This window comes from Drosophila sulfurigaster, chromosome 3 (assembly GCF_023558435.1).
Source record: "Drosophila sulfurigaster albostrigata strain 15112-1811.04 chromosome 3, ASM2355843v2, whole genome shotgun sequence".
Lineage (NCBI taxonomy): Eukaryota > Metazoa > Arthropoda > Insecta > Diptera > Drosophilidae > Drosophila > Drosophila sulfurigaster.
This window is the reverse complement of record NC_084883.1, coordinates 25,888,392-25,904,183: the sequence shown is the minus strand read 5'-3', so window position 1 is coordinate 25,904,183 and position 15,792 is coordinate 25,888,392. Positions and strand designations below refer to the sequence as shown.

Sequence of the window (15,792 nt, the reverse complement as noted above, 5' to 3'; positions counted from 1 at the left end):
TGAAAGTGGGTGGGTGTGTGTGTGTGTGTGTGTGCGTGTGTGTATTGCGGGTGCGGTTATCCTTGTTGCCAACAGGCAGCTCGATGCTGCTCGTGCTCTCTGCTCTTATTGAGCTTGGTGGGTGGCAATGGCATGGTTTGTGTCCTCTACTCTACTCAATGCTATGCTGTGGTGTTGTGTTCTGTTGTGTTGGCCTTGCTGGTGGTGTGCTTTTTTGTTCTGCCACACACACACGCACACACACACACACATACACATGGCCGACTTCTGCCCACTCACCGAGCACGGATTATATCTACAGGATTTTTTTTCCTATTTCGGGGTTGGCTGGCTGGCTGGTTGGCTGCCTGGCTGCTGGAGTGGACACATGACTGTTTAGCTTCTGTCATGGTTTTATGATAAATCTGAAATCGTACATCGAGACGTTAACATCATCATCGCTATCGTTGCCATCGTCGCCGCTGCTGCTGCTGTTGTCGCCGTCGGAGCAGCACGAGCCTTGCAAACACTGAGTGTGTCCTGCTTAGTTCGTCCTACATTCGGATTCGCATTTCATTTTTGGACCGTGCGCGTAACCGTCGCTTAACATTTGCCTTTTGTCACGGATAAAATATATTCATATATGTTTCTATAATGCCAACAAATCAAAGTGCTCAATTAACATACAATCAATAAAAAACCAATACAAAAATCATTGAAATAAATCAAGAGTGCTAAAAAAAAATAAAAAAAAAATACTTGTTACATTTGCCAACTAATTACAATGAATAAAGAAGAAAGTTTATCGGACACGCGTCCAGGATCGCAAGGTAAAATTTTGAAGTGTTTTGCAACAGCAGAAAGAAATCAGCAGAAGGAAACTAAAGTGATAAAAAATAATAATATACAAGAAGTGTTTGTCTGCAATATTTTTAAAGAAGAAATTCATAAGAATTACATAAAAATTTAATTAATAAAAAAATATAGAAACTAATCAACTCAATTGTACATTTTATAAAGGTGAAAAGTTGAGCAAAAGTTAAAGGAGAAAAATAAATATTTTACATATCAAAATGTTGACATTGCCAGCCTAGAAAGTTAAAAATGAAATATGAAAATTATCATATTAGTTGAACTTTCAAAGAGACATTTTTTAGTTGTGAAAAGTTAAAACCAATTTGATAACTTTTTTTAAATATTAAAGTGTTTACATTGCTTGCCAAGCAAGTAAAATAAATTCTTACAAAAAAAACCATTTAAATTCCGAAATGCAGAGCAGCTAATTGTTTGCATAAATACACAAATTAACCTCATCCTTTTTTTTTATTTTAAAAGAAAAAACCTGCGCAGTTAAATTAGTCCCTTTTGGGCTTTACTAATATAATTAAAAATGGACTGACCTCACACTCAGAATAATTTGCATAAAAAATTCATTTACATCTAATTTGTACTTACAGCAAATGAAATAAATAAATTTATGTATGTGCCAAAGTAGCTATTGAACCCTAGATATTATACGTATAAATAAAAATACAACAAGTTCAAAGAAAATGAATATTCAAATCGAATCACAGGCGCACGAAAGGACGAAGGACTAAATTCAATTTACGATAATCAGAAAATTGAATTAGATTTCGAGTCAGGCTGCCAAAATTTCAAAATTCATAACACAATCCAGGAATCGGGGGCGGACTCGAATATATTTTAACACTTTTGCCGGAAGGATACGCTAAAGTGAATTTCAACGAGCTCATAAAATTAACAAAGGCAAAATGCAAGCATATGACGCTAATCCGGCTGGCATTAGACCACAGTTGGTGTACCAGACAAGAAACCAGTAAAGCCGCCGGACAGACAAGTGAAGTCAGGAAGAGAATGAGAGTGAGATAGAGAGAGAGAGAGAGAGAGAGTTTGGCAACAGACTGCATGAATGCCAGAGAATTGAGAATCGCTCCAGTGCACGGCCAAGTGGCGAGTGTAACAAAGTCGAAATTGAGTTGAGGGTTAAGTGCATCAAGAAATCAGTAGCGAAAACTACAATCAAATTAGGGTGTGATGGCAAAACAATTGTCCCCCGAGAGCAGCAGACGGGCAAACAGGCAGAGAAGTCCTTCGAGCCGTTTGGCTTAATGGCACCCTAATTGAATGTGTAAATATATTTGCGGATTACAGGGCGTCAATGTCGGCACGCAGGGATTAGTTCTCAGACGAGCAAAGGTTCTTTCTCTCCCCCTTCTTTCTCCCCTGCGCCTTTTGACAAATTGCAATTTAATTTAAATGAACTACATAAGTGATTTTTTATTGCATATCCCCTTTTTCTTTTCTGTTTCTAGAGCTGCACAGTCCAGCGCGTCATTGCTACACACCGCCAACACATGGCCAACAACAACAACAACAACAGCAACAACAACAACCGCCACCGCCATCAACACCAGCGCACACTCCGGTCTCGGCGGCTCCATCGTTGACCACTCCAAGTCGCCTACTTGGATGGAATCACAGTGCAGCTGCAGCCGCAGCAGCTGCCGCGGCATCCATTGCATCCAATCATCAGGCAGCCAGTCAGGCATCGGGGGGATCAATCTGGGTTGCCGCGCCTGAAGGGTCAGAATCTGGGCCTCATCTGTGTGGTGTGTGGCGACACCAGTTCGGGCAAACATTACGGCATCCTGGCGTGCAATGGTTGCTCCGGTTTCTTTAAGCGCAGCGTGCGACGCAAGCTCATTTATCGGTAGGTAGAATAACAAAAAGCAGCGAAGGACTCTTACTTGATTCGTCTGTCCGTCTGTCCGTCCGTCCGTATGAACACCTAGATCTCAGAAACTATAAGAGATAGAGCTTTTTTTTTCGACACCATTTGTTTTGCACGCGTGCAATGGTTGCTCCGGTTTCTTCAAGAGCAGCGTGCGACGCAAGCTCATTTATCGGTAGGTAGAATAACAAAGCAACGAAGGACTCTCACTTGATCCTAGCTGACCCGCCCATGACCATAAAATGTCGCTTGCCATTTAGCAAGTGGCTAATGGCAATGGGCGGGTGGTGGCGTTGGGTGTTGGGTGGTTGGGTGGTTGAATGTGCCTCGCCTGGTGTCTGGAGGCTTACGAAATGTTTCCTAAATTTATTACAATTATTCAAATCTTTGGGATTTGGCGCGTCAACTTTTGAATGCGCACATTTGCCATCGTTGACTTCGTTGAAGTCGAGTTGAACTCCAGCTGAACTCTATGCAAATCCTGGCCGAGCATCATGTGCAGCTTCCAAATCCATTTGCTGCCGCCTTTTTCCTTTTTGATGTAAAAAAAACTGAGCGAGTGGCGGCAAAATGTAATTGAATTTAAAGTGCGGATTTTATTTTATGTTTGTTTTTTACTTTTTCCCCTAGAACGTTGACGCCATTTGTTTGTCAACTTGCTCTGGCTATAAGTGGCATTGTCCTTGGCACGCAGACTCAGAAAACTAGCATAATTTGTAGGCAAACACATTGCGGCCATAATCGTATACTATTTTATTGTCAGTATCCATTTCCATTTCCATTTTCAATTATCATTAAATCATCGTGGAACAGACAAATAACTTTGGCGACAAAATCTTTGCAGTCAACATAAAATTATGATTTCGTAATGTATATTCCCAGCTTTGTGTGTGTGTGTGTGTGTGGGTGTGTGTGTGTTTTTTGTGCCCCATCCAGAAACTTTGTGACGGTAAATCAGAAACGTCGAAATCTCTATATCCTTGCGGTCCCATGAGATTGATATGGAGGGCTTAAGCGCAAAACACTTGGCCAAATGTGACCGCACTCCGCCCCCTCTTAGTTTCATGCCACAACAGACCTTCGAAACGCGAACTTCATCCTCTCATCCTCTCATCCATTCACCCACCAGGCAGCAGGCAGCAGGCACCAAGCTAAGCCAAATCGCAACAAAGTTAGAAGATGAGAAAAAAAGACAAAAAAAAAGGGGCGGCTCAATTCGCCCTTCAAACGAAAATGGAGCAGAGTCCTGTGAGTCCTGCACGACGAGGGTATGACACGCACACATACACACACACACACACACACACACAGACACTCATATGCAGACAAATGGCTTAGGGACCAGCTAGAGGACCAAAACTAGTAAACGAGTATATTTTTCTTTTGCTACGTGACGTGTTTTTCCGATAGTCAGCGAAGTCAATGTGCGCTCCCAAAAAAAAAAATGGGTTTGCTTTGTATACTATATCATGTGTATATACAAGGTATATCCCTCTGCCGGAGATTTCAATTATTGTCAATTGGCTGCAATTTGAAAACATTTTATTATGAAAATTTGAACAGTTTATTAAATTAAATTGAATTTATAATAAGTGTAATATTATTTAAATTTATTCTATTCAATTGCACTTGGCTGGGATAGTTTTTCGGCAATGTTCATTTGTTTTACCAGCGTGAACACAGAAAATGAAAATTTGGTGGCCTGCAAGAAAGGATAAATAATGTATTAGTGAAGAATTTATATTTGGCATTTTTATTAGGTAGGTTTAGATAAAAAAGTGCGATCTAAAAATCTCTAGTCGAAGGCCCCAGCAGACAGTACTCTCTTCTCTATTAAATGTAGTATTAAATACTAGATAATTTAATTATAATAATAAAATAACGATTATAATAAAATAAAAAAATAAAATAAAAATCTATATGAGATTTTTTCTATTTTGAATGTTATTCACAATTTCTATTCTACATTTTTTTTCAATAACGAAAATTTTAGTAGAATATTATCATATTTCAAATTCTTCTTAGTTTTGATATGTCATATTTTTCATATTTGAAATTCAAGCTTTAAATTGTAAAATAGACTATTTTAACTGCTTTAAAGTTTGTAGAAAGATCATTATCATGGCACTATTTACTGCATAGCCTTTGAATTTACGACACTATTCAGCAAAGAATATAAAAAAGTTAAGCAGCTGGTGATTTTTATTAATGAAGATTTGAAAGAGTCTTTAATTAAAATATTTTTACAAAAAGTTTTTGGACTAAAAAGTTCAAAACCACTTGACTTTTCCAAATAAATTTTTAATTTTTTTACTATAGTCATACTTACACTAATGTTGGTGGCAACGGAAATGGTAAACACATTTCCGGCCATGAAAACAATTGGCTTCTGAAGGCTCTGCAAGAACTGAATCAGAGTTTTCTTGTAGCGTTGCTCCTTGTCAATCCAATTAGACTCAAACAAGGCATCCGCCAGATCGAAGCAGTCATCGGTCAGATAATTGCAGAGTATACAGAAAGGCGTAGTTTCCAGCAGCACAGCTGTCATGAATGAAAGTGCCGCTATGCGAGAGGCAAAGTTGGCAAAAAGCACAATGTTAATGATGGTGAAGCCCAGCACTAAACCCACAACAAGCAGCTGCACAAAGATAGTGCCCGAGATGACAGGACGCAGTGTATCACAGAAGCTATAAGGCAAAAAGTTATAGATTTAGATTGATTGTACATTAGAACTGGACAAAATTTATAAATAGAACCTCACTTAACGGCGAAGCAGTTAAATGAAAAAGACTTTAAGTCAAGCAGTAGAATTTTTCATTATTAATTATGTGTTTTTTTTTACTAAATTTTTGTCTATGCATTAAATAAATAGTGTGGCCGTTAAGTGGATGTGATGCAATGCAAAGTGGCCATTAAGAGAGGAACGATTGGATTACTAACAACAGACATATTTTATGTTAACGGTGGTTTTTTTTTTCAATTTTAGTCAGTGTATTATCTAAACAGTATGGACGCTAAGTAGAAACGAAGTCATTAAGCGAAGAATGGGTGTAAACTGTACTAAAACTCACTTATTGACCTATGTTTCTTGTTTAAAAATGTAATTAATGAATAATATGAAGTTAAGGGCTTCAAAACAACGCATGCGTTTAAACAATTGTTCACCAAATTTCGCTTATCTACACCATTTTCTCGCTTAATGGTCAGACTTAGGAAAAAAGAAATTAAAAAAAAGTATGAAAGTTTCTTAAATTGCACTAAAATTCACTTATTGGCATAAGTTTATTATTTCAAAATGTAATAAATGAATAATATGAAGTTGAGGACGTCAAACAGCGCATGTGCCTAAGCTACACCAAATTTCACTTATCAGCACCTTTTTCTCACTTAATAGCCACATTTAAGAAAAAATATATTGCAGAAAGTTTGAAAGTTTCTTAAGCCAGGCAAAAGCTAGCTTCACAACTTCTAAATTCATACGAACCGCAGTATAACCTTGTGATCCTGAATGCACTCAATGAGCTTCTCGTGACTCTCTTCCGGTGATTCATTTGGATCCTGACCCAGTTGCCTCAAACGCTCCGCAAAATTCCGCATGTGTGCACGCAACGGTAGAATAAAGTTGATGGGATAACAGTCGACACAAACGTCCTGGAAACAGGCGCCCAGCATGGCAAAATACTCCAGTCCGGCTTGCAGCCAAAATTCCCATTTACTCGAACGCCAGTCGAGGAATGGATAATAATTCTGATACGGAGGTCGGCCAAAGGAGACGGCGCTAATGAAGGTGCTGGTGGCATAGACCATGTAGACGGTCATGAAGCCAAAGAAGATGCGATTGCTGAACGAGACGGCACTGTGAACCTTGCTCCTTTCTTTCGGTTGTGTTAAGCGTTTATCCATCTGATCCAGTATCAAGTTGGCTTTCTCGAAGCGTTTGTGCAGCACCCAGACAATGATCACTTTGGTGGAGCAGGAATACGCATTAAAGGTCACCTGCATGGAGGTGAGAAAATCACCTGGCGAGAATTCCGACAGATGACTGATGAAGCCCGATATGAAGCCAATGGGTTGATAAAAGGTCGAACACAAATTGAGGGCAAATGACCACAGAATGTAGACGAGGAAAAAGTTCTTTGGCGGCGACTGAATGCCCATGAAGAAGACGCAGCGCAGCAGATAAAGCGTTGCATTCCGTGACTTGGCCGGTTCTGTATCCTTGGCCGGGAACATGGCCGGAAAGAGTCGATGTAGCACCATTCCTATTGAATGCTTGTGTTGAAATTGGAATTGAAATTGAAATTTCAATGCGATTGCATTGGCCTTTTATATGCGACAGACAAATGGCGTGATTATGCTCGTAAACTCATCATGAAACATTTATTAACATTAGTTGAAATCAATTAAAGTTAATATTTCAATTTACGCAGCAGGACACCAAAGCCGACTGCAAGGACTCTCCAATGGCCTCCTTCGCTTTGTCCTCACAGCGCGTAGCGTATTGAGAATGTTGCAAATGCCACAGCGAAGACAGACAAAGTTGTTGTTTTGTTGTTTTGTTGTTGGTCACGTAACGCTTCGAGAAGTGTAAAAGTTTACACTTGGCCATCAATAATTGATGTGTCCTCAAGGCTGCCAGACTGACTTCACAGGCTGCATTAGTTCTCAGTGTTCATATTTTGTGTATTAATCGAGTTTATTCGTTATTCGTTTATTCGTTTGGCACACATTCGGAGCTAACAAAATTCATAGTTTATTTGCATTCATATTTCATAGTCTAAAATTAGCAATTTGTTATATTGATTATTTTCCTCCTGCAACTTTTTTAATCTGCTTCTATTTAAAATTTCTTTATTTTTGGTTTTGATAACGTTAATTTTATTTATTTTTGGCATTTAAAATTTTTTGCAATTTTGTATTTTGTTTAGTTTTGTATACCAATAATTTAACTCTTTATTTATTTTATTTTCAAATTTATTTATTATGGTTTGGATGACTTTCAAGGTTGTTTTTTTGTATTTATAAATTGTGCAATTATATTTGGTTCGTTGTTCAAGTTATAGTATACGGCTTTAATAAATAGCCTACGACATTCTACGGCATTTATTTAAGTGAATTTTAAAACTGGTGCTTACCCAAATACTTTTATTGATAATGACGATTGCATTTTAAAAATTATTATAGAAATTGCATTAACTTTAAAATATAATTCTCATCATTTGGTGTCTTCAGAATATATGCATAAAATACATGTATGTAAGCTATGAAGCTAGAGCCTTTAGTATATTTGGTATATTTTAAGAATATTACCGCACTGCCTTGCTGTTATTCAAAACTGGTAGCGGGTATCTCATTGTCGAGCATATTTCTTATTTGGTTTTATTTTAAATTGTTTTAAAATTACATGAGTTAGATTAGAAATGTGCAATTGAACTCTTGACTTTGATAAGGCATGCTACAAATCCATATACGAAAATATATTTTTAGTATTTCTATATATTAATTAAATACTTAACTTTTAAATGGCACATTTTTACATATTTCATTATTATATAATATCATACTATATATTTATGTTCAAATTTAATAATATTGATTAATAAGTAATGGCACCTTAAACTTTTATAAACCCATAAAAAAGCAAATGACATAATTAAAATAGTCAAATATTGAAAAAAAAAACACATTTGACTATTTCAATTATGTCATTTGCATTTTGATGTGGCTCCAAACTGATAATCGAGTAAACGAGTATATAAAAGCATATATTTATATTGCGAAAGGACGTGAACGGAACGTGAAAGTAAAATAATTGACTCTGGTCGCCGCCCAGCCTCAATCTACGTGATTTGTTTTCGAAATCGAAGAATTTGCATATTTTATACACAAATGCTAGTGTAGAATGTGGCACACACACACACACATGCGAGAGTAGAGTTTGAGTAGTATAGAGATACATTTGGCTAAGTGCTTTGTTAGTTAGTCAAAACTTTAGCAGCGGCGCCACAAAACACATAAAATAGGAAAAAGATGGAAATAGAAATGGATGGATACACTTGCTCTGCCTCTAAGAGGAGGTAGCATTCGTTGTCAGTTAAGAACCTTTGCCATTTGTGTTTTTGTGTTTTGAATTTTGGCGCAGACGCTGTCTGCTCTATGACTGTGCGAGTGCGAAAGGGATGCAAGGACTGAGCACTAAGCTAAAGTGACAAAGCGATTGCCAAGAGGGGGTGGCAAATGATTTCATGCACGCCACTCAGACTGAATCGTGATTTGATTAAAATGCCACAAGTGCACACACACAGACTCAGACTCCGACTCAGTCATCGAACAAAAGGCCGATAGATACGAGTACGAACTGAAAGATACTTTTTGCTCTACTGCTGCTGAAGTGGCTTTTGTCCTAAGGTCTTACGCTCTTTCGCTTCGTTTGCTCGGGATCTGACAAATGTTGCAATTTTTGACACGACAAATCTTGTTATCAGACTGTATAGTATAACTTAATTACGACCGAGGTCGTTAAATTCAACTTGAATTAATCGAAACACGCATTTTTTCATTTCCAGCTGCCAAGCAGGCACCGGACGTTGTATTGTGGACAAGGCGCATCGGAATCAATGCCAGGCATGCAGGCTTAAGAAGTGCCTCCAAATGGGCATGAACAAGGATGGTAAGCAATAAAGTAGTTTGTACTTATTAACCTCTAATTCATATTGATAATCCCGACAACGCTCTAATGAACTGAATCACGTTTAATTGCTGCTCAAAAGATATAGAGAGAGTTGCACACGCGTCTAATGTAAACATCGCTCATCAACAGATGAAGAGCTCTAGCTTTAACCCTTTCCCACGAATGAATATTTTCGAATAGTCTCCTGGGGAGGATTCATCTCCAAAAGCGTGTCGTGTCGTGTTGTCCTCGCTGGTTTCGTTGCGCTTTATTTACATATTGCTCACTCAATTGATTTGTTACCTGCTGGCTGGTTTGTTGTCTTTGACAGATTTTTGAAGAGCTTTGCGGCACTTGAATGAACACACATTGTCTCTTCTCATGTCTATATGTATACTTCGAATATTGATCAGTCATTGATGGATTGACAAACTCACGAATTGTTTTCTCTAACTCACGTGTTAGTGTAGCAAAGTTTTAACTGATTTTCGGCGAATGACGCTAAATTTGTACAATACAATTTATTTGCAAAATTAATAGAAAATACTACGTAAAAGGATTGAAGTAAATTATTTTCAAATTTTAAAAATGCTTCAACATTTTCGGTCAACCAAAAGTTTTTAATTGTATTCAACAATTAGGTTTAGCAATTGCAAATGAATCAACAGAAATCTCTTTTCTGTGAGAAATATTGCAGTTGTAATGTCTCCACTATTGTCACAAGATTTAAGAGGCGGAAATCTTTTTTTTTCATTAATTAAAACTTTCTTGGATGTACATCCAATGTCGGGCCACTTCTGTCCGTCCAAGAGGAGCATCTGGTTAAAAAAATACTACGATTGGTTTTTTATTTTTTTTATCGCCGTCTCAAATATTTACTTTTTATATTTGAAAAATAATGTTAGCTAATTCATTTCACAAAATATTGTCTTGATTCGAAGGATGAAAAACACACTTCGATTCCATTACCAAAATAAAATAACAACAAAACTCTTACATTAATTGGGTTTCAGTATAGAATTTTTCCTTTTAAAAATGTATTCATAATTTTCCTATTTTTTTGAACCAATTGTGCATTTATTTATGACTGCTATACGTTTTAAAATGTCAAGCAATTTATTCAATCCCGAATTGTGTATTTTAAATTAAGACGAATTTATACTTTAAGTTTTATTCTGGTTAAAATAATATCGAACATTTTAATGAAGGTATTTATTAAATGGAAGATTACGTTTATTAAACAAGAATTTTCCGTTTCATTGAAGTTTTGACAACGCAAAATTCTTCATTTAAGAACGAGAATAAATTTTTATTTTATCAGTGTATCGACACTGTTCTCTACATTTAAAATTGTATTATTTTCTCTATTATTCGACACATGCTTTGATTATGAAATATCTCTAAATCAGAAGTCGCAATGTATGTTATGTATACAACAAATTCAAAGACTGAGTTTAGTTTAATATTTGTTTGAAGAATCTCTAACAATAAGTGTGAAAAATAAACGCAATATTGACCTAAAAACTCTATTAAAAGAACGCCGTAGAAGGGTTTCCTCTTTAAAGAAGTGTTTGCTAAAAGAGTTTTCACTGTATACATTTTAAAATATAATTAGACACCGTGCTATAGAGTACACTTTATACTGGAAGTACTTTTCCTAATTATAGTTGAAAATCAGTTGTAACATTTGAACAAATAATGTAGATGCAGTATTCGTGTGATATCACTGCGGGTATTCGTCATTCGAATATTCACACGCTTGTAATTTGAGTGCTTTATTAACAGCGTTTGAATCAATAGCCGCAACTCAATTGCGGATATGCAGCCTCTAATTATTTAACCATAATTTATGCTCGGCATATGCAAAACGGCAACACTGAGTTTGCGGAGGCGAGGGGGGAAGCTGCGAGGAGGAGGAGGAGGGAGGGTTAAAGCCAACTCGAGCTCATTGTGTGGCAGAATTGCATAAACAAATGGGAAAACAATTTGTGGGCGTGAGCGGCACGTGACCACAAAACCAATTTAGCATGTTTTGCGGGGAGGGGGGTGTGTGTGTTTGAAATCGGGCGGCGATGATTGAGAATCGCAGCGAAGGCACGCGCTGTGCTACCTGCTGAAAATTTAGTGAGGCGTCAAGCAATTTTGTCACACTGACATTTTCTCATTATGCAGACAGACAGACATTAGGCAGAGTTGTGTGGTATATAGAAGAGAAGTGTTACTTATGTGTGCTTCGTATTTGTTTTCCAATTACAGCCGTGCAAAATGAGCGACAGCCCCGCAACACGGCCACTATACGGCCGGAGACACTGCGGGAGATGGAACACGGTCGAGCACTGCGAGAAGCCGCCGTAGCCGTTGGTGTTTTTGGGTAAGTACTCACTCACTCACTCACTCTGACTGTCATTTGCATAACTCTCTCTCTCTCTCTCTTTCTTATGTAACGCCCTAAATCTGCAGACCTCCTGTGCTACTTTCACCGCCCTGCTACGGCTCGAGCCTGCTGCCACCGCCCTGTGAGTATCTCCTCCTTCGACATCAACTGCCCCTTAGTTTATCATAGTGTGTGAAACTAATGTCTGTGCCTCCTCACTTTGTAGCTTTGGGCAGCCTGCCGACGGGACGTCTGCTGCACCACAATCACCTCAGCTCATCGATGCAGTTGGCCACGAATCACATGAATCATGCCAGCGGTTTTCCCATCTTCAACAGCGCTGGCCTGCATCATTCGCCTAAGGAGAAGGCGGCCTATGGCGTCGCCATGGAGTTGTCTAGCAGTGGCAATATCTCGCACTCGACCAACTCCAGCAGCAATCACTCCATTGATCCCAGCTCGCCGGCTCCAGATGCGGCCAATGACAACAACAATGCCGGCGGCAGCGTCTCCTCCATCAGCTCCGCGAGTCCAATGCCAGAGAACGATAATGATGGTAACTATTTATAATAATTTATTTTTTATTTATTCATTTATTGATGCACAGAACAATACAAAAAGGAGTAAGAAAGCTACAGTTGAGGGTGCTTGACTGTGAGATACCCGTTACACAATTTGAATAAAAGCAACGCATTTCGGGTTTATTAATCAAATATACGGTATATACCGAAAATACCGCAACAAAAACTGAAACATATTAAAGGCTATGTTTTTGGTATACTGTTATAGTGTCATTCAAAATATACCATTGAGTGTAAATATAATATAGCCAGGGTGACCGGAATAAAAAATAGTAAGGAAATAATATTATATTATTATATAAATTATTATTATTTTTGATTGCCATAACGAATACAAGTCCTTATTCTAGCCAAAGGCCAAGGAGGCCATCGTTAGTAAATTTATGCTATGTTATAAATTATATTATATTATATTATTATATTTATAATCTATGCTTTATAATAAATAAATACACAATTCCTTATTGCAATGATATGAGACAGAGGGACTGAGGCCTTCAGGCTAGCAAGGAATAATAATTAAATATTACTAATAATTATTTGTTTTTGGACTATTTAATTTTTGTTTTATGTTTTTTGTTTATTCTATGCATAGAATTTAGCATTCGAAGTAAAATACAAAACAAACAAACACTAAGAAATTATATGTTGATATATTTCATTTGAGCAAACATTATAAAATAATATGAGCAAAAATAAAAAATATTACAACAAAAATTAAGATAATAAAATTGATTTAAATTTGTGTGCTTTTATACATTTTTGTTAAGCCTAAAATAAATGTAAGGATTATGCTAGAAGTAAATTTCTATGATATTATTTTTAAATGTATTTTTCGAGACTAACGATGCCAATATCTTTTTTTATAGTATAAAGTTTCAGTGGCATTTGCTTTTATTTTTCCTTTTTCTTATATATTTTTTAGTTAAGTCAACTGTTCTACTGTCTGCATTTAAGTTTTGCTAAAATGTCATTTAGTATTAGAATAATATATATATTTTCATATTTTTTTTTAAACAACCTCAACAATTTAAAGTTCAGAAACTTGATTTGGTTCTGAAATGGTTAAAACATAAAATATATACGTCAAACAGAATAGAATTAAACTGATAATATTATGTTCTTTACATATTTAATAAGCGAAAATTATGGTAAAGGACAGAACGAGTAAAAAATGGCCAAAAATTACTTAAATTACTTTAATTTTAATAAACCTTTGTTTAGATTTAAGAAACGTAAATAGATTATTGTGCAATTTGTTTAAATTGGATTTAGTTTGTTTATTATTTTAATTAATTTTATTTTAGAGTATTAATCATAATCTAATCTGCAATTAATATTATAACTAATAACTTAGGGAGAAGGCCATTGTCGAAATTTATAAATTTGTTTTAAGTTTTAAAACTCACACTGTAATGTGATGTTTATTATTTAAGTGTATTTTGAAATATTGTAAAATTCTGCACAGTTTACTTACCTCTCTATCATTGTCCTTGCAGATGACTCGATTGATGTGACCAACGATGAGGAACCGAATACGGGCAGCAGAAGCGATGCGAGTTTTATAATGCCGCAGTTCATGTCGCCCAATCTCTACAATCATCAGCATGAGACTGTCTACGAGACGAGTGCCAGACTTCTTTTTATGGCTGTTAAGTGGGCCAAGAATCTGCCGAGCTTTGCCCGGCTGTCGTTTAGGGATCAGGTTATACTGCTGGAGGAGTCGTGGTCAGAATTGTTTCTTCTGAATGCCATTCAATGGTGCATTCCCCTCGATCCCACAGGCTGTGCGCTCTTCTCGGTGGCCGAACATTGCAACAACTTGGAGAACAATGCAAACGGTGATAATTGTGTCACCAAGGAGGAGGTAAGTTAATCTCCTTCGTTCCTACAAAGTTTTTTAATGATTGTTCTCTTCTCTTTTTTAGTTGGCTGCCGATGTACGAACTCTGCATGAAATCTTCTGCAAGTACAAGGCTGTTCTCGTCGATCCCGCTGAGTTCGCCTGTCTCAAAGCCATTGTGCTCTTCCGACCCGAAACCCGTGGCCTTAAGGATCCGGCACAGATCGAGAACCTGCAGGATCAGGCTCATGTAAGTGAAATTTCTCCAACATTTATACTGCATTCTATTAATTTATTTATTAATTCACAGGTTATGCTGTCGCAGCACACGAAGACACAGTTCACAGCACAAATTGCTCGATTTGGTCGCTTGCTGTTGATGCTGCCTCTGCTGCGCATGATCAACTCCCACAAGATCGAATCGATCTTCTTTCAGCGCACCATTGGAAACACGCCCATGGAGAAGGTGCTCTGCGACATGTATAAGAACTAGATAATTTAACGCTTAAGTTTTTATGTAATTTAAATGAATATATGAATACGTTTTTATGTCTTGGATGTTAAATTCCATTGAGTCTTTATCTTGGTATTAATTTCTATGCTTTTGGGATTGTGGTGGAATTGGAGTTGATTTTGGAGAACACATTAGGTTAGGGAATTCTTGAATTACGAATTCTGAATAGCGTGAACACATTTTTTGCTGGAATTGGCCACAACTTGCTTTGACAACTATACCAAATGCAAAGGCCAAAGTTTCCGTTAAAAAAAAGCCAGGTAAAATGGTAAAGGTGATCGTTAAGAGAGTTTTCTATGTAATTTCTTTCTAAATCTTATATATTTTTATAATTTCGTAATGTCTTTGAGATATGCCTGAAGAAGGTCCCATTATATCTATGCTATCCTATTTCGGGAAGAACTCTGTCATGTGGTCGTCATGTTTATGCAATTTAAATACATTTTATGTTTTAATTAACCCTTATTAACGTGCCTATAGGCAACATTGACCTTTAACATTTTCTCCTTGATAAACATAGTGCACATATAATATATCCATATGTGTGAAGCAAAAGTAAACATATTATTTTTATTTCACATTGAATCATGTTTTGTAAAGAAAATGAGTGTATTTCTCTATAAACAGTATAACAACAAATTGATTGCGCTGAAATTATTAAGTATACGACTTGTTTCAAGATTGCATGTGCGGGTAATTTATTACCTACATATATGTAAATGTAGTTTACATTTATTTTAATTACGTGGTTCATTATTAAACAGAAATTTTAATCTACAGTAAATAAAAATAACTTCTATTAATCAACATTATCGATAAATATTGAGCTAATTGTGATTCGGTTTGTGTGAATTAAATTTGTGAATGAGTGACCTACGTATAGTTTTAAAAGACTCTATATATATTATACATATATGGGTAATTCTCTGATAAATGTCGCGTGCGACCATCTTTACAGTAAGAAAAACAAAAACATAACCGGAAATAATTTTAAAAATAAGAAAAAGTTATTTTCATAGCTATAGATTAGTACTTTAATTTGAGCTATGAATGGTTTTGCAATTTTTTTTCTGTTTTGT

The 15,792-nt window shown here is 36.5% G+C and overlaps 2 protein-coding genes across 2 annotated transcripts; one reads left to right on the top strand and one right to left on the bottom strand.

Annotated features, from left to right (window-relative positions):
* Positions 1-721: 721 nt before the first annotated feature.
* Positions 722-14,747, top strand: LOC133841685 (photoreceptor-specific nuclear receptor). Its single transcript, XM_062274357.1, is given in 10 exon segments — positions 722-809; positions 2,313-2,560; positions 2,562-2,710; positions 9,298-9,401; positions 11,658-11,772; positions 11,862-11,917; positions 12,002-12,331; positions 13,856-14,223; positions 14,285-14,449; positions 14,510-14,747. Coding segments are annotated over 10 exon segments (1,764 nt in total). The 5' UTR covers positions 722-763; the 3' UTR covers positions 14,693-14,747.
* Positions 4,298-6,991, bottom strand: LOC133841689 (odorant receptor 42a-like). Its single transcript, XM_062274362.1, has 3 exons — positions 6,216-6,991; positions 5,061-5,418; positions 4,298-4,433 (listed from the first exon to the last, which is right to left on the bottom strand). The coding sequence occupies exons 1-3, from the start codon at positions 6,989-6,991 to the stop codon at positions 4,347-4,349; spliced, it is 1,221 nt and encodes a 406-aa protein (XP_062130346.1). The 3' UTR covers positions 4,298-4,346.
* Positions 14,748-15,792: the final 1,045 nt, after the last annotated feature.

Excerpts from the sequence above, each read along its gene's own strand:
- LOC133841689 (XM_062274362.1), bottom strand. The coding sequence starts at position 6,991 with ATGGTGCTACATCGACTCTTTCCGGCCATGTTCCCGGCCAAGGATACA. Across the intron at positions 5,419-6,215 it reads GATCACAAGGTTATACTGCG|CTTCTGTGATACACTGCGTC; the intron begins GTTCGTATGAAT and ends TTTGCCTTATAG. Across the intron at positions 4,434-5,060 it reads CCGTTGCCACCAACATTAGT|GCCACCAAATTTTCATTTTC; the intron begins GTAAGTATGACT and ends CCTTTCTTGCAG.